At 48.7% G+C, this 17,662-nt stretch overlaps 3 protein-coding genes across 3 annotated transcripts; 2 read left to right on the forward strand and 1 right to left on the reverse strand.

Annotated features, from left to right (window-relative positions):
- Positions 1–346: 346 nt before the first annotated feature.
- On the reverse strand, positions 347–794 carry EI90DRAFT_3130962 (uncharacterized protein; the record flags this gene model as incomplete). Its single annotated transcript, XM_039064353.1, has 2 exons — positions 347–487; positions 558–794. The coding sequence occupies 2 exons, from the start codon at positions 792–794 to the stop codon at positions 347–349; spliced, it is 378 nt and encodes a 125-aa protein (XP_038910881.1).
- Positions 795–8,565: 7,771 nt separating this feature from the next.
- Positions 8,566–10,105, forward strand: EI90DRAFT_3020069 (uncharacterized protein; the record flags this gene model as incomplete). The annotated part of the gene is made up of 5 exons (XM_039057468.1): positions 8,566–8,618; positions 8,907–9,026; positions 9,402–9,426; positions 9,743–9,787; positions 9,842–10,105. 5 exons carry the CDS (start codon positions 8,566–8,568, stop codon positions 10,103–10,105), a joined length of 507 nt encoding a protein of 168 aa, XP_038910882.1.
- Positions 10,106–15,922: 5,817 nt separating this feature from the next.
- Positions 15,923–17,248, forward strand: EI90DRAFT_2936997 (P-loop containing nucleoside triphosphate hydrolase protein; the record flags this gene model as incomplete). The annotated part of the gene is made up of 1 exon (XM_039055174.1): positions 15,923–17,248. One exon carries the CDS (start codon positions 15,923–15,925, stop codon positions 17,246–17,248), a length of 1,326 nt encoding a protein of 441 aa, XP_038910883.1.
- Positions 17,249–17,662: the final 414 nt, after the last annotated feature.

The raw sequence follows: 17,662 nt of genomic DNA on the forward strand, positions 1-17,662 counted from the left end.
CTCTTTATATACAATGTACCTAGTAACTTGTAACCTCAGTCCGAAATCGACATGAATTCCCCCAAGAGACTTTCCCTCTGCTAGATCCGAAATTAGGGACCCCTAGGACAACCAGCAATGGCACAGCGCTCTGCCTGAGTCGCTGAGGCCGAGGTCCTTCCACGCTAAGTCTCCGATTCCATTCTGGAGTCATCCGAATCCGCCACGTTCTAACAGTACCTATTGATGTGATGTCTTTCATACTCAACTGGAGGATCTCGTCTTCAGCATCGCCCATTGGATCATGGGGACTGAAGTTCTCCTTAAGCTCTAAAATGAATTCCTGAAAATTATCCATCCACAAAGGTCAAGCGCCCTCAGGCAGCCCTTCCAGAAGATCTGGTTTGAAGCGATCAAGTGCCATCCCCATCAGGAATGACTGCGTGTAGATAATCTTCAACCGGTCACTCACAAAAGCCAGGGGGCAGTCCTGAAAGTTCAACTCACACTGGACCAAGAAGGTGTGGAGTTTGCAAGGATCAACCACATCAAACTGGTTGGGTTCTCGGACATTGTACAAGAGCGTTTCTGGGAGCAGGGATTGGAGTGGGATGGGCGGTGGAGCGAGCAAGGCTGGTTATCGCCTGTGCTAACTGGGTGAGTACCGGAACAGGGACTTGCTCAACTTCATCGTCGTCTCCAACAAGATTAGGAATTGGTGGGATAGGGAGGTTGAGGTCAACAAGAGGAACGGGTTCATGAGGAACCAGCCCATCTTCATTAACAGCCTCAACAAAAACGGCTGAGTTGTGCATGCTACTGGCAACAACATGATCAAAATTGGAACCTATAAAAGAATGATTTGTAACTCGAGAGCAGGAACGTGAATGTCTAGGTCATGAACGTAAGGAACATGAACGTGAACGTCTTTCGGATGAGGATCATGAGCTAGTGGTAGATGGAACAGTTCGAGAAGTAAGACTAGGAGACTCAGCTCCAGCACGTCTATTTGAAACAGGACGAACAAAACTGGTGCCTGCTCTCAGCGTCGCATCTATAACCAAGCCACAAGTCTGTGAACATGTACGAATTACTCTAGACATAGTCAGTGTTTTAAAAGAATGTAATCAATGCAAAATACTGTCAGATACATGGTGAGGAGGGCAGTGTTCCTGGACCTTTCCCTGGAAGGAGGCTGGAGGTAGAGAACAGGCGGAAGGACCATGGCCTCAGCGACTCAGAGAGGAGTGCTGTGCCTACGTTTGGTAACACTTTAGGAGTCTGGTCCTTAACTTCAGAACAAGAGGGCACGAACTCTGGGGGGAGTCCAGTCGTCGATTTTGCACTGAGGTGCCATCAACTACAGTACAGGACTTATATACATAATAGAAGACAAATGGGAACAAAGGGGAAAACCCAAGGGGGACTTACCCACTTGCTGTTAGAATCGGTGGACTCGGACGACTCCGGAATGGAATCGGAGACTTAGCATGGAAGGACCTCGGCCTCAGCGACTCAGGTGGAGCGCTGTGCCATTGCTGGTTGTCCTGGGGGTCCCTAATTTCGGATCTAGCAGAGGGAAAGTCTCTTGGGGGAATTCAAGTCGATTTCGGACTGAGGTTACAAGTTACTAGGTACATTGTATATAAGGAGGGGTCCGGAATCAAAAGGAACAAGGGTAGGACAAAAGAAGACAAAGGGAGATGGAAAGAGGAACAACACCGAGGGTCAAGTGTTTGACTCAATGGTGTTTCCCAAAGGAGGAATGAAGGGCCAAGACCCAAGAAGGAAGGAAGGAGGATGGGAGTCGGGAATGGCTAGCTGACTGAATAGAAAGGAAGCAGCAGCCCAAATAGGAATGAGGGAGAATAGCGGAATTGAAATGGACAATGCAATAGTTGCAAGGTCCGGAGTAAGTCCGGAAAGTCCGAACTCGGAGGTTAAACTCCGGAATATTGGCAAAGGTAATTAAATGGAATGAGCTAACCAATACAATGGGTATAAGCGGAGGTGGGGTCAAAGTCCGAGGTCGGAACTAAGACCGGAGGTTCCGGAGACGAGACGTGAACGGGATACCAGAGCGGAGGTCCGGAGTCGGGAGCATAGGTTTTGCATACTCGTCTGGAAGGTGTCGAGGTTGGGGTCGGACCCGGAATGTTCCGGAGTCGGACCGAAGGTGGTGTCCGAGCCGGAGGTGGGATAACCTCTTGGGAGTCGGCAAGGAGAAGGTGACGGAAGGGAAGTAGGGCTCCGGAAGTCGGAGTTCGGAGTTCCGGGAGCCCAGAGCGGAGGTCGGGATTGTATGGATATGACACTTGCCAGGTCAGTGAGCTTGTGAGAGAATCGCCTTATCGAGCATTGTGGAGTGGGTAGGTGAAGGGTGGAATTAGCAACAGCTACTAGAGAGTGGGAAAACCTTTGTGGAGTGGGTGGAGGCCCTAGGAGGTCCGTAGTAATATTGGGTAGATAGAAATATTAATAAACATGTAGGATGAGGATAAGAGGTACCAGAGAAGGTACCAGAGATCAGAGGCAGAGGTGAACCAGAGGTGAACTGGAGGGTATAGTGGAGGTGCAAGGGGAGGATGGACCGGAGGTGGACCGGAGTGGTGGCAGAGTGGAGCGGAGGTGAGGCAGAGTTGGTATGGATATGACAGTCATCCCACGATGCCCCCTGGCTGCAGTCATGTCGTCTCCATGATCGCATCCAGCCTCAGGGCTGTGCCCACTTCGGGTATGGAGGGTGGTGGTGCAGCACTTGACCTCTGGGCCATTGTCTGCATGCCTGCACTCTGACCTCTGGGCTGCACTCCTCCCGGTATGTGGGGTTGGGGGTGTGGTAGTGCCAAGGTAGCAGCGATAGTGGGAGAGTCCCAGGGGATCCAGCAGGGTCTACACCCCACTCCCCACCCTCCCTCTAATGCCACTTCGCCCCAAAGTGGCTAAACCTCAAAAAACTCCCCCTCCTCCCTCCTCTGTGTGTGGTGGTCTGTTGCCTAGGATGCTGGGCCCCTCTTCAGGGGTAGATGGGGAAGATGTGGAAAGGAAAAAAATTTCGGGGTGGGTAGCGGGTATGCAGTAATGTTAGTCAGGCCTAGGACCGGGCCATGTGGGGTCATGTTTAAAAAACAACTCTCCTCCAAGTGCATCTTGCACCTTGGGGAGTCCGGGTGCATGGACAGCAGGGTTGCTATGATGCGGGCTGAGTGCCACCCTCCCTCTGTGCCACATGCCTAAGTGGCCACAGCAGGGGACCTTGGGCTCCTTGGTCAGCTCTTATCCATCACCTCTCATATCCATCCTCCATCGAAATCCAAATGTTAAACTCTCTCCTGTGTGCCCAGCACTGCAGGGAGTCGGGTCCGTGAGCCATAGCAGGTCTGTGATGTGGCTGGGATACACAACCCTCCCTCTATGCTGCATGCCTAAGCAGCCATAGTAGGGATCCTGGGCACCCTCTCCAGCGGCATCCATTCCCTCTCATGCTCATCCTCCATTGTGAATCCAAAAAGGCGCTTGCATGTGCCCGTGACTCAGTCACAGGTGAAAGTGGGAGCAGGTGGTCTCATCCAGGTTATCTTGGGCATCTGTGGCTACATGGTTGGCCACATTCAGGCAACCTTGTTCCCTATGCTCCTTGGCCAGTTCGTCAGCGCAGTTATAGCAATAGGGCAACCTTGTCCCTGCATGCATTCAGCCAGGTGTCCAGGTAGCAGTGAGGGAACTTGGGGGGCCAGGTGGGTGGTCTCTAGCAGGTCATCGTTCTTGCATCTGCGGTTACGAAGCTGGCAGTGGGTGGGTGACCCTGTGTCCAGAGTGCCTTTCAGCCAGTACCTTGGCAGCAGTTGGGCAGCTATGTCTCCTTAGTGCATTCAGTGAGGTGTTCAGGTAGCAGTGGGATGACTGAAAGGTTGCTTACTATTTTGGGGACAGTAACGTTCTGTTCCCCCATTCGCCTCAGGCCTCAGTAGGTCTGTCTAAACATAAGCTTGATGAGCTGTATATTCAACGGGGTAGAGGTAAAGGCTACTGGGCCTTTACAACTACTCTGAGGTATATATATGTAAATTACATATCTCGGCACAAATAAATAAAGAAATAACCACATCACTATAATGGGAATTATAGCGATGCAACATAATATAAATATCACTATAATCAGAATTATAGTGAAGTAAGGTTAATCCCTTACAATGACCCTCAACTCAACCTCACAGATCGGAGCACAATCTGTGGGACAGCGTTGCAAGGGCCCAGGATAGGGAATGTGGGTGTGGTTGTGTCACAGGTAATGAGTGTGTAATGGTCCGGGGGAAATGATGATGTGGCACAGCTGCCACTCAAAAATCGCAGGCTCGGCCCATGCCCAGCTCCAACTCAGTCCAGGCTCTGGCAGCCCATGTGGGACATCCTAGGTGGGCAGGGGCGAAGGTTGAAACCTTCTTCTGCTGTCAGGGGACAGACCCCAGGTCCCCATGACCCCTCTCTATGGCCCACAGCCTACCCTGTAAACACAGCCCATCTCAGGGCATAACTGCTGTGGGTGAGGAAGTGGTATAAGATAGAAGGCAAGTAAGATACACTTGCCTACTGTGGGTAAGAAAGTGAGAAGAAGGTTAACTTCTCACTTTCCCACAGTGGCCCAATATGGCGAAAACTTCCAGGGATACCCAGAAGTCACATGAGAAGTGGGAACCGGGCCCAGAGTATGCGGCGCATGCAGCATGCAGCGCACAGAGCATGCGGGGCAGAGCATGCATGCGGGTCCAGGTCCAGGCTAGTGTCATATCCATTCCCGGCCATCGACTTCCGGGCTCTCCGACCCCTCTGTTCTAACTCCGCTCCCCCCTCACCAACCTCGGAGCCCCCGTATTCCGCAAACCTCTCGGTACCCCTCGATGGTCACCACCCCCTCATTTCAATTTATTACCTACGCCTCCCTAAGTACGGAGCCCTGAAGACTTCCGGACAGCTCCGACGTCCGCTAGCGCACTCCCACCTCCGCTGGGCAATACACTCGCCTGCCCTGCAGAGTCCACCTTCGGGCCTATCCCTCCTTTCCGTTTCTGGGTTAACGCCTGCCTTTCCGCTAACCCTGCGAACCGACTCGTCGGTAATATTCAGTCGGCTAATGTCTTAACCCCGTTAGCTCCGCTCCGTCCGGCTCCGCCAATTGCGGAACCATCTCCGCTGTAACCATATATATACACTACTTGTACATAGGTTACGCCCCAGCAGATAAATCAACTAGAGTTACCCCCACTAGGTTCTAAGCGCCAGTCCGTAAGTTAGGGCACGGACGTGTCACTAGGCACAGCGCTCCTGGCAGAAGTCGCTGAGGCCAAAGCCCTCCGTTACGGAGACATTCCTTCGTCTTAAATCTGGTCTCTGACAGCTAGTCAGGGTGTGTGCCCTGATACAGTCCTCAATTATTCATGCCCAGTGTTCCTTCAGCTTGAATCCCTGGTGTCATATCCATACATACCTGATCCCAAACCAACTCCCGGAACCCCCATCTTCGCCACCTCCAGAGTCCTACCCTACCGCTGTCCATTCCGATATTCACCTTCAGACCTGACACCACACCTCCCCTCACCCCTTATGCCACCTCCACCCTTCTGTCCTTCTCCTACCTTATCCTCGTCCGCTCCGATACTCACCTCGGACCGAACACCACTCCTCTTGCCACCCTCCTCCTACTCCTCTGCTTGCAGCCAAGTTCACGATTTCAATGTATGATGTCAAACTTCTAAAATAGGTCAGCTCTAGTGTAGCATCGTGTCCCTGGGTATCACAAGTGGTAATGACGCCAAAAAGAATGGTTTTGGCCTACTCCTCACAACACCTCCACCCTTCCGTCACTCTCCTACCCCTCTCCCGTCTGCTCCGATACTCACCTTCGGACCTGACACCTTTCCTCTCCTCCACTCCTCACCCTGCTCCTCTCTTCTCTCTCTTCCCTCTGACCCTCTCCTGCTGAACCTCCGCCAAGTTACGACCTTCCACCACTGTCCTGTACCCTGTACTCGGACACTGCTTGTACCTTCACTCCGAGATTCCATCATAGTTCCAACCTCGGACTTTGACTCCACCTCAGCTTAAGTCCATTGCATTGGTGACCTCATACTATGTAAACACCATTGCCAATATTCCTCGGACTTTCAACCCTGCCTCCATAACCTCTACAAGCTCCATAACCCCCAAGCTCCAGGGATCATACTCAGCACTTTCACTGTCTGTAATGTATCTTTCATGTTTCCCCCTCATCCTTATTTGGACTGCTGCTTCTCTCCATTCTAGCCAGTTAGTCATCATCCCCACTTCCCCTCATCCTCCTGCCCCTCTGGGCTTCGCCCTCCCTATCTCCTTTTGGATGTACCACAGGTTCTGACCTATGACCTTCGGTACTGCTCTGCTTCCATCATCCCTTTGTTCCCGTTCGGACACCTTCATTCCGATTCAGACCCCCTTTGTTTCCCTTGTGCTTTCGCCCTCTCCATTATATACCAGCGCTTGTACATAGTTGTTTTAGGCCCTTAATCTAAAATCGACCTGAAATGCCCCCTAGAGACTTCCTGCTTGCCACCTATGAAATTAAGGACCAAATGGACAAACAGCAATGGCACAGCGCTCCGCTTGAGTCGCTGAGGCCAAGGTCCCTCCTTGCTAAGTCTCCGGTTCCCCTCTGGAATCGTCTGCCCTTGCCCAGTTCTAACACCTGGACTCTTGGGGAGAATAGCCTGAATGGAGCACATAGTGAAGATGTTGAAAACAAGGTTATGCCAGCGAGGGGAGATTATGGAAGTAGACCGCTCAGTCTATTAACCTGATGTAAATAACTGTAAATACGAGATTTGAGCTTGACTTCCAACACACCCTCTCAAGCGAAGAAACATGTAACAATGACAAAATGAAGTGGAAAAACAATTAGAGCATTTCAACCTTTGAACTCGACTTGGGTTCTGAATTACCAGCCAAAGCTGCTTCCTCTCCAGCTGCCCAATTGGCCTGTTCTAGCACTCACCTTGGAGACAAACTTCATGGGGGCTCAGGTTACAATCCATCTTGAAATGACCTGGCTTGCCACAGTTGAAACAGTTTGCAGCACCCTTCTGTGGTTCCTTTGTGCAAGCAACAAATGCAGCTGGCCCATCCCATGTCTGATATTCTGTCTGTCTGGTTTCCTCATTCAGGAGTCACATGATGACATATTGAACGGGATCGGAATTTGATGTTGGACCAGAGCCTTGAAGTTCAGTGTCAAAATGAACAATGAGTGGGGCATAAGCCTCAGGGAGTTGACGGGTCAGGGTATTGATGACATTGACAGGGATCATGGGTGAACCAATTGTTGCTAAACATCGGGCCAAATCTTTGACCTTTGTGATCCATTGGCACATTGTCAAATCGGGTTTGTATATCATAGAGTTAAATTGACAATGGAGAGAAGAGATAATGCTACGGCCTTCAGACTGGAACATTAACTTGAGCTTGTTCCACGTCCCTGGTGTGTCCACATTATCACAGTGCACCATATATTTGGTGGACACATTTAGAAGGATTTCTGCCACAGCTAAGTGGTGCTTCTTCTCCCAAGCCAGAACAGTCCTCGAATTTGGACTACCAGTTGGCTTCTGACTGTGCCCAGATACGATATCCCACAAATCTTGCTTGGTCAAGTGGGCCTCCATGTACATGGCCCAACCGGGGTAGTTATTATATCATCAACTTTGTCAAATGTAACTGTAGGCAAGGTGAGGGAAGGGGGAATGATGGGTAGCAGTGAAAGGGACTATTATATGTGAGCAAGCAGATATCACCCTCTGATCCGGGGAAGATCTGACAATATTGGGAAAAAACCAATGGCAACAGTGATAGCGATAGTGATGGTGACAGTGACAGTGACAGTGAAAGTGCCTCCACTGAGGGCTTGGGGGATGGGTTCCTAATCCAAGGACCCTAAGAATGTTGCATGCCTCGTCCGAGGGCTTTCTGGGTACCTGCCTCATCCAAGGACTCTCAATTGTGTGTGTGCCTCATCTGAGGGCTCTCATAGGGGGTGTGCCTCATCTGAGGGCTCTAATGGGGTTGCCTACTTCATGGATGTGAGAGGTGCCTCAGCCAGAGGACTTCCGGATAGCCAATTAGAAATCAGCTAAGGTGCCGCAAGGGTCAAGTGGAGTTTCACTGATACTTCAATGAGCTGGCTGGGCTCATAACCTGTTGAAAACAAGGTTATGCCAGCAAGGGGAGATTATGGAAGTAGACCGCTCAGTCTATTAACCTGATCTAAATAACCATAAATACAAGATTCAAGCTTGACTTCCAACAGAAGATGTGTTGATTCACCAACGCTTTGCACAAGAAGCTCTTGCAAGATCTGCCCAAAATCTGAACCTGCAAAGTGACCAGTTCATGGTTGAGCCCCTGATGATTACTACAGTATGTTGAATTAGTTGTATATAAAGTCGTAAATATCCTCTGTTTCAACCCCTCATACACCTTGTGAAAATTGTGTCCAACTTCCGAAATAGATTCCGGAATGCTGCTGTTCAAGCTGTTAATGAATACTATAACTTTTCAGCGATGGATGACTCAGAGCACATCGAAAGTGTCACAGACCTAATGGAGAAGTCCAGGTACATCTGGCAAAATCACCGCTTAGTTATGATTTTGCTCCAATGTCAATATGGCTAACTGACTTCTTACATACAGAAAGATGGTCCATTCGAAAACCTGATCATTTTGACTGTGCTGAAGGTGTTCATCACCTTCAAACAGCAGTTTATTTCTCATCAGTTGGGGGAGACTTGTCTTGATGATTTCAAGAACCTCAATGAACATCGCAAGCTTATTGCCCTTGCCCTATCAGTGGTACTTCATCCATTTACTCATAACACCAGTTTGCTGATATGCACTTTGTTTAGATTCACTGTGCACTTGAGAGTGTTATTAATCCAGTTGAATTTTCTGCTGAATGCTTTGCAGAAATACATGAACATCATCTATTCGACATTGCCGAGTTTTCATCAAAAAGACAAGACGATGTAAGCATATTTGCTGTGCCATGTTTTGGTCTGTAGTGTACATTGCCAACACTCACTAACCTAACTACTGACTCATATTCCATCAACCTCTATAGGCAAGAACTCAAAAGGGATCATATGTCTGAGTTATATAAAAATCGATTTTTCTTCCTTTAATTACATGAGTCGCGAGAGTCAAGAACGCTGAGAATCCTGGAGTCTGAGAGCCAGCGCTGCACCGTTAGAAGGAGAGGAGCCGCAGAGCTCAAGAGGCCCAAGAGAGCGTGCCTCCTGGTTCTTTGAGAGGGGGTAAGGACCTTTTGGGCTCCCCAAGCTCCGTGGGATATGTCGGCTCCAGGAGGTCCCTCCGAGTTTCCTGATCTATCGATTTATCAGTGCATTGTCGAGTGAAGGTGTCTACGTAAGTAATTTCTATTCTTTTGCCTCGGTGGTCTCACTCAAGAACATGTCCAGCAATCAGTCCAGCGTACGGATTTGTTCCGGATGTCTGCGGAACAAACATAGTTTGGCTTGTCGCCAGTCTTCCCCTAGCAACAAAGGTATATATCAAGTTCCCTTTCCACTAGCTTGCCGACAACTTCGGGCCTAGCAATCTTTTGAGGAGGACCTGACTAAGAGCAAACAAATGCCGAGCGTTTACAAATTTGGCGCGACGGCTATGAATTCCACCCCGAAGCCCTCCGGTGGATCCGACCTCTCGGCTCGTTGAGTTGCAGCATCTAAAGTATGACGATGTTGAGATTCCTGGCCACCACCTTGAGGTAAGCCTTGAGATTGTCTTTTTCCTTACTCTAACACTTCCCTCCTATCATTAGCATAAAGATTCGTACCCGGACTTCATCACGATAGCGCGATTTTCCCCAACAGTTCATCTTTGCTGTGGAAACTCTTTTTGCTTTCGGCAAATCACCTTCATTGGCCACGACCACGACGGCTTCAAACGGCCGCTCTCTCGGTTTGTGAGCCATGCCTTGAGTTCTGATGGATATTCGGATGAAGGAAAGTCGGAGAAGGATTCTAACATTCCACATCCCGATTGCACTGCCCATGACGCCCTCGCTAAGACCGCTCGAGGATGATCCCTCCTATGTCACGCTGCGGGACGTTTAAGACCAGCACTGCCAAACAGTCGGTACGTCGCGAGAGGAGTCCATCACAACCTCGAGCCGTCCACAACTATTCCTGTCAATCAGGATGAATATGCGCGGAAGTCAATGAGCGACGGAGGTTTGACGGTGACGCAGTAGTGCTGGAAGGAGCAATGGGTGTCGATTGGCACTTATAACACTCGGTACGGATTGGAGAATCAGAGCTCGTTCAGTTATCAGCGGACGAAAGCCGTGTCCGCAATGCGGAATTGTGTACTGGCAATAGGCACCGCGGCACCAGTGCATCGCGATGAGGGAAATGATGTAGCCTAAGGGGTCCCTGACACATGGAAACAAGTTGGTGCACGCTCAACCCAGAAGGGGAGTCCTATTCCGATATGAATGACAATGACTTGAAGCGGACTTCTGGATACTTTCGAATCGCTCTGTCGCACCACTAAAAGCACACTTGTCATCACGACAGACCCTTGAAAATAGGGCCCGTGCACGGTCACCATCACCTATGATCGAATATCCATTACGGAAAGTACAATTTTTATGATAGCTTGAGGTGATTCATCACACAGATGATGATTATGTAAATAGAAGTGATTAAATTGCTTTCTATCATTTCAATCAACTTCGGGAGTTTGCTGATGTTTGGGTGGATTTAGGTTTGCTTTCAACTCATCGGGCAATTCGAAAGCTCACCTCGAACTTACACATGTTAAGTACCGGTATTTCACTTGAAGTTATTACAACCTCACATTCCTAACGCTGACATCCTATTCCCAAGTAATAAGCGATTATTTGGATGGGCCTAAGGCACGATGATTTTTCCGCTTTGAATTTCACGGATGATTTAAGAGGGCTGACACTTGGAGCTACCTAATTACCCAGAGAAATCCCCTCTCAGATCGCCACGTTCAAATGACGAGTACCCACGCACTCATCCGCACACCACCAGGCCGGGAATGGACGCAAAGGCATGCCTGCCGTCTGTAAACACCCTGCGCGCATTGAGGCGGGCTCTTCAGAGCCCGGTCCTGAACCTCCCATTCGGCTGAATGGGTCGCTCTAAGTAGCCTCTGACGTGCAATTAGGCACATGCCCTGTATGCGCCATTCGCAGGGCCCGATAATTCCAGGCAGCGAACTGACGCACTCGTCCCCCTCCGAGATCTCGCAACCCCCCCACCGGTACTTCGAGGAACATTTCATGTGGTGCCAACCGTTTCAGTTACTTAGCAGAGACGCCCTCAGGCGGGCCTGTGAACGTCACATCAAAATATGAGTCAGAGCTGCTCTTATCGACGATTATTTGCCTTTACCCTCATGACGCGATCTCAGCCCTAATTTTTCATCGCGTTCATTGCTTCAACCCTCATAACTGCTATCTTAACACGCTTATAACGATCTTTCGTTCACACCGTCGCTTCCTCTCCTGATTCGACACGTCTACCCACCGTCCGACGATCTTCTTGGTTTGCCCTTCCGATTCCCTATCCTAATCCATATTCGATGAACCGCCAAGCTAATGACACTACTATCAGATAGTCTGTCCTCACCAATCCCTTTGTATTACAGTTCGATCGCCCAACCTTCGCGCATCATCAGTCACAAAATCTGCTTCGTGGATTCGTTCACCCACATAACGACAGCTGCCTAACTTCCTGTCCCTCTTCCTCATGCCAACATGTCCAGTCGATCGTCCTCCATCTTCACTTACTATGTCAACCCCTTTTTGGACAACAACTTTTTATTCGGGTTGCCGGCCCATTGACAATTCTGCCACTTAGTTTTGTGTGTGTTTTTTTTTTGACCGCGCTGTTGCGTCCGTTGTAAGCGCGGAAAAAATGGAAATGTATTAAAAGTCGGAAGAAACAATGATTCGGAAATGAAGTAATCAGAACAAGGGATTGAAACTTTGAAGCTGCAACATGTTGGTATTGTACTGGGACAGCAAACAAACGCTGTCGGAATGAAACACTCAACCGCAATTCCAGCTGGAATTGCCCTCACAGCCGCTGTGGGAAGAAAGGGAGAATTCCGGTGTCGGAAGCAAATCATCACCAACTGCGCACTTTTTACTCACCAACTGCTTTCCACCACACAACCCAGGCAGCTCAACAAACTTGGTAGGGATGATATGCTCCTTTTACTTGTGCTGGCAATTTTTAGCTTACTCTTACACCCTTACAGCCTTTGCCACTTTCACTCCCATCAAGTTTAACATTAGCTCTTTTCAGCAATGCCTGCACTCAACAAGTCCACTGCCAGGGTCATTAAGGGAGATAAAATGTAAGGTTCATTGCATCACCAGGTGGCATCTGATTTTGAATTGCCCTTCAGCAAATGTGGACAGTGTGACCAGGACTTTCTTGATGATAATGCAAGAAGGTCTCATGTGCGAATTGTGCACCAAGCCAAGCTTACTATCGGTGACATTCAACTAACTCGCCAGGAGGATGGCAGTTTCCACTGCCCTACACCTGGATGCCACTATTTTGACCATGACCCTGCCAATTTTCGTCGTCACAAGCATGTAAAAGGAGGGAATGAGTCCAACCTCATCCCCACCAGGCCTCTGCAAGGAGAGCCCTCTTCTAACCCTCATGCTGTGGCCATTTCCAGTACCCCTACTGCAACTTTAGCTCCCTCTATTCCTGAGGTTAGGCCACAACCTGAGGATTCTGAGGATCAAGATGACAATGAGGATCCTGACTATCTACCATCTTCCCCACATCAAGAGGAAATTCACTTTCCTCCACAACAGCTTATGTTCATCGAGGAACTCTGTCCCCTGCAGATTGGGATTGATCCCACACATCGTCTCATTGTGTGTGAAGGATGTCAATGTGGTGTACCACGCCAGTCTCTGGAGAACCACATCACCCAGTCTCATGGTGGTAGATCCCAAGTCCCTACCAACTTGGACACAATTCTTAATAAATGTCAAGTCCCACAAGATGTTATGCCACCCACATCAAAAGCAATCCCAGTTGCATCACTTCCCATCAGGCCTGGCTTCATGTGTGGTGTCCCAGGGTGTGGCTATGCTTCTATCTCCCATGAAACCATCCATCGACATATTCGACGAGTGCACAAAGGTTTTTTGGCCCAGGAGAACACCCTACAAGCCCAAGTGCAGCTTATCTTCTCAGCTAGGCCAGTGTATCAAGTCTGGGCAGTGGATTCAAATTATTCCATGCTGGCCCCAGGTTATGAGCATAGGTCAGCATTGGACATGATCAAGGCTCATGATGAGTCTGGATGGGATGATGGAACAATCCGAGCACCTTGTGATTCTGTCCATGTTAATGGCTTCTTGAGGGAGTATGGATGGCTCAGGATTATAAAGGGGAAAAACTATAAGGAGTTGTGTGGAATGGTGGAGACTCCCAGCCAAAGGAACTCAGCACTTCTTCCACTTAAGGACAAGCTCACAGCCTACATTAATGGGATAAGGGAGGTGGTGGAGGAAATGGCCCCATTACTTTTAAGATGGATCAATACACCTGAGGGGCAAGTCTACATTGCCTTTCTGTGTCATCTAATCTAACAGTCCCCCAATATAGTGATATAAATCATAGGCCATTTGCATACCCCCAGAATGAAACAACTATGCAAAGGAATCAAGCCTTTGTGTTGAAGCTAGTCTGTTTTGTTCTTCGCTATCTTTCCCTTAACACACCTCCCATTCTAGTCACATTCACCCCCCATCAAAGGCTGTGTGCATCCAAAATCCAGTATGCTCTTGACAATCCTGAGTCATGCTCAGATAATGTGTGGGATGATCTCATCCATTCTCTGCTTGTATCCCTCTTCTTCCCTCAAGATGATGGTGATACTCACAATGCCACAAAGGATCCCATCCGAATGGGTTTGATCCTGATAAACCTTAACCCCAATGGGGGAGGGTTCCATTCCTGTGGTGATATTGCTTCCAAAATGTCTGGGTTGGTACGCATGATGCGCCTGGTGGCTGTGAAGGAGATCAGGAGGAAGGCTAATGAGGATACAAATACAGACTTTGAGTGTGTCCCTTCTCAATTCTTCTGCTACCCCATCTGATATCTCCACATTAGAGTGTGTAAGGAATTTTGTCATCAATGGCTCCAGGAAGGTGAACCAACCCCCTTTGACACCATCCAAGCCATGAACAAATACTGCAGTAGTGTGGCACTTAATGAGAGGCACCCACCTTCAACTACCTGGGACCCTGATCACAAGGGAATCAGAGTGAAGGGCCTGTATGTATCTCTGGCTGACATTCCAAAAGCATACTGTCAAGTCATGGAGAAGGCCAAGTCACTCTTCAGTTACCTCACAAGTGGCATTGATACAAATCTCCATTTCCCTTTTTCTGCAATTGTTGATGACTTGGAGAATAAGATCCCTTCCTATTCTTTCCTCTCTACCCCAATCCTTCAGTCCTACCGCTTTCACTCCATTGCCCACCTACTCCAGAATCCCCAGTATGTTGTGAGGATAGTTGAGGGGCAAGTAGAGTGGAATAAGGTGATGGTGAAACAATGGATGGAAAAGGCACAAAAGCTCAATGAGTGCATTCTCTTCCTACTCCACCTGGGATGTGGACAACCTGCTAGAGGCACAGAGATTCTCAGCTTGTTGTTTCGTAACATGCAGAACACACACAGAGGCCTCTTTGCCATGTCAGGTGGACTTGCCACTATCCTCAATTATAATAAGGTATAGAATGCTTGTTTCTCTGTGTTTCACCCACCTTCTCAATCAATTGTTCATAGACAAACTCAGCCTCTGGAAAGGAAAAGCTTATCCCCCGCTTCCCTCACTCTGCATTGAGTGATTTGCTTCTCAAATACCTCCTATTCATCAGGCAAACAGAAGAAGTATTGGGAACATATCTTTGGGGAGCTGATGCATCCAGGGTTCTCCACTACAACCTCTTCTATCAGCACAATGGAAAAGCTGCAACTACCCCTGACCTAAGTAGGGTGATGGGTGAATATACCCTTGAATATTTGAAGGTGAATCTTAATGTGTCCACCTATCGCCACCTCGCTGCTGCCATTGGGAGGCATCTTATGGTGGGAATTATTGATCCAGAAGAGGACATTACAACTGGGATGGATGCTATGGCTGGAAGGACAACAATGACTTCTGAGGCCATCTATGGACTTGAGCCTGGAGAGGTGGGGAGAATTAATGATAGGATCATTTCATTGTTCCAGGCAATGGCTCGTCTATGGCATGCAAAAGTACTGGGGCTCAGACTGGAAGGAAAGGTAGCCACCCTTCACCAGATTCTGAATCCAGCCACCACAACAGGGGAATTGAGTGGCAGTCCCCCAGCCAATTCTTCACACCTTGGTTCCAGTGATCTTGACACCCTCATCACTCTCCTCACAAATGCATTTGATGACTCTGTGGCAAATAAGATTGTCCCTTCCCTCATCCAGGCCCTTAAAGACATGTTAGCAGACAAGGTCTTTAGGCAGGAGATTCTAGGCAGTCAGCAGCAGCAACAGCAACAACATGAGGATGAGGATGACATGCAGGACCTGTACTTTCCAAATCCTGACCCTGTCGATTCAACTCCAGACCATCAGGTGAGACAGTTTCTGCATTGATTCAAGCATTATATTCACTATAATTCTAGGAACAAACACTCTTGAATCCTTCCACCAATCATCCTGACCCCACCCCCCCTAACCCTACCTCCCTTCCTGATTCCATTTCAGCCCATGATACCCCACCCACTGAGATTCTTGCCAACACCCTTAGCAATGATTATGACAGTGACTCGCTGTCCAGACTGCAACACATGCTAAGGGACAGGAATGCCACCTTCACCTCTCCAGCCCAGTATCATGTATACAAGAAGCTATTGGAGCGGCAGACCCATTTGGTTAGTATCTCTGGCACTGGCTCTGGAAAAACTCTTCCCTTCCAACTTGCAATCTTAAGTTGGCCACCAGAAACTAGAGCAGTGATGGTGCTCCCTTACCAGGTCCTTCACAATGATATGAAAAGGAGGTTCAATGGGATTGGCATTTCTTGTGGCAAATGGCACTCAGGTAATCATAATCCCACAGAGAGGGTAATCACACTGTCGATTGAGTCATTCTCCTCACAAGCTTGTATTGGGTGGCTCAATGATCTGGCCAACTCTGGGAAGCTTGGTGCCATCATGTATGATGAGGCTCATGGGTTGGTGGAAGATTCCACATTCAGGGATGCTTATGACTGTAGCATCACCAAGCTTATGCAGCTTCAGAACTGTCCCATCTTATTCTGCTCTGCCACCCTACCTCCTCAATACATGCATGCCTTCTGGAATGTACTCAAGGCAGAGTTTAGGCCCCAAGACACTGTGCAGGTCATTAGGTCTCCCACCCAACGTCACAACATTTGCTATCAAGTTCTGGATTGCAAAGTGGGTCATCCACCACCCAGGACAGCTTACAAATTTGATGAGTGGCAGGAGAAGTGGGTTACTGTGACCATCAAATTTATCAGGGTAATTGCTAGCTTTTTGAATGTTGGTAAGGGTGAGAGGGGAGTAGTGTTCTTTGGGAGTGATGAGGATTGCAGGCTGTGGGCAGGTCACCTGCAGTGCCCCTACATTATTGGAGATGTGGATGTAGAGCAGAGGGTGGAGGGTTTTAGAAAGTGGAGGGAAGGACAAACAGCTCTCATCTGTCTTAACAAGGCAGGATTTTATGGGTTTGACTATCCTTCAATTCGCTTTGCTATCATGGTAGGGGCACCATGGTCCATGACAGAATTCATGCAGAGTTCTGGAAGGATAGGCAGGGATGGCGAATTTTCTTCATGCATCACACTCCTCCCCTCAGCAGCAAAGAAGCCATTTCCCCAAGCTGAGGAGTCATTTAGTGGAAAGAAGGCCATTGGACTCATGTTGCATGCATCAGGAGAGTGTCTCAGGTACTTCCAATCACATCACATGGATGGAAATCCAGTCACTTGCTCAGACTTGCAGAGGACCATGGAGAGGAGGGTTGCACCATGTTCTGCTTGCTTCCCCAAGCTCCATCTGAATGAGGATGAGGATGAGGATGGGGACTTGGAATTCTGGGCAGAGCCTTGGGGTAAGTTTGCATATCCTTCATATGGCTATCTCACTTAAAACTTGCAGATTTTGATGAGGAGGAACGTACAGAAGGACGCTCCTCTGCTCCACACTCTCCTATCCCTAATTTCAATTCAGTCAATCCAGTTTCCCCACCACTCACACATGTTTCACTCCAGCACACATCAACATCCATGGATATCAACTCTAAACTGCAGCAGAAGAGAGCACTTGAGATCAAGAAAATACCTCAAAAATTGGAGAAAATCCTTCCTCAGTTGAAGGATCTCTGTCTGTGCTGCCTTGTAAAGGGGACAAGGGATGGAAGCCATCACACACATCAGTGTAAACACTGGGTGAAACACAAACGGGGTGGGACTGAGGCATTTGCTTTTAAAAAGGCACATTTTTGTAACCAGGGTGATACTGGATACTGCTACACATGTCTTCTGAACCCAGATGCACCCCTAC

This window comes from Cantharellus anzutake (genome assembly GCF_015039405.1).
Source record: "Cantharellus anzutake strain C23 chromosome Unknown EI90scaffold_71, whole genome shotgun sequence".
Taxonomy (NCBI): Eukaryota; Fungi; Basidiomycota; class Agaricomycetes; order Cantharellales; family Hydnaceae; genus Cantharellus; species Cantharellus anzutake.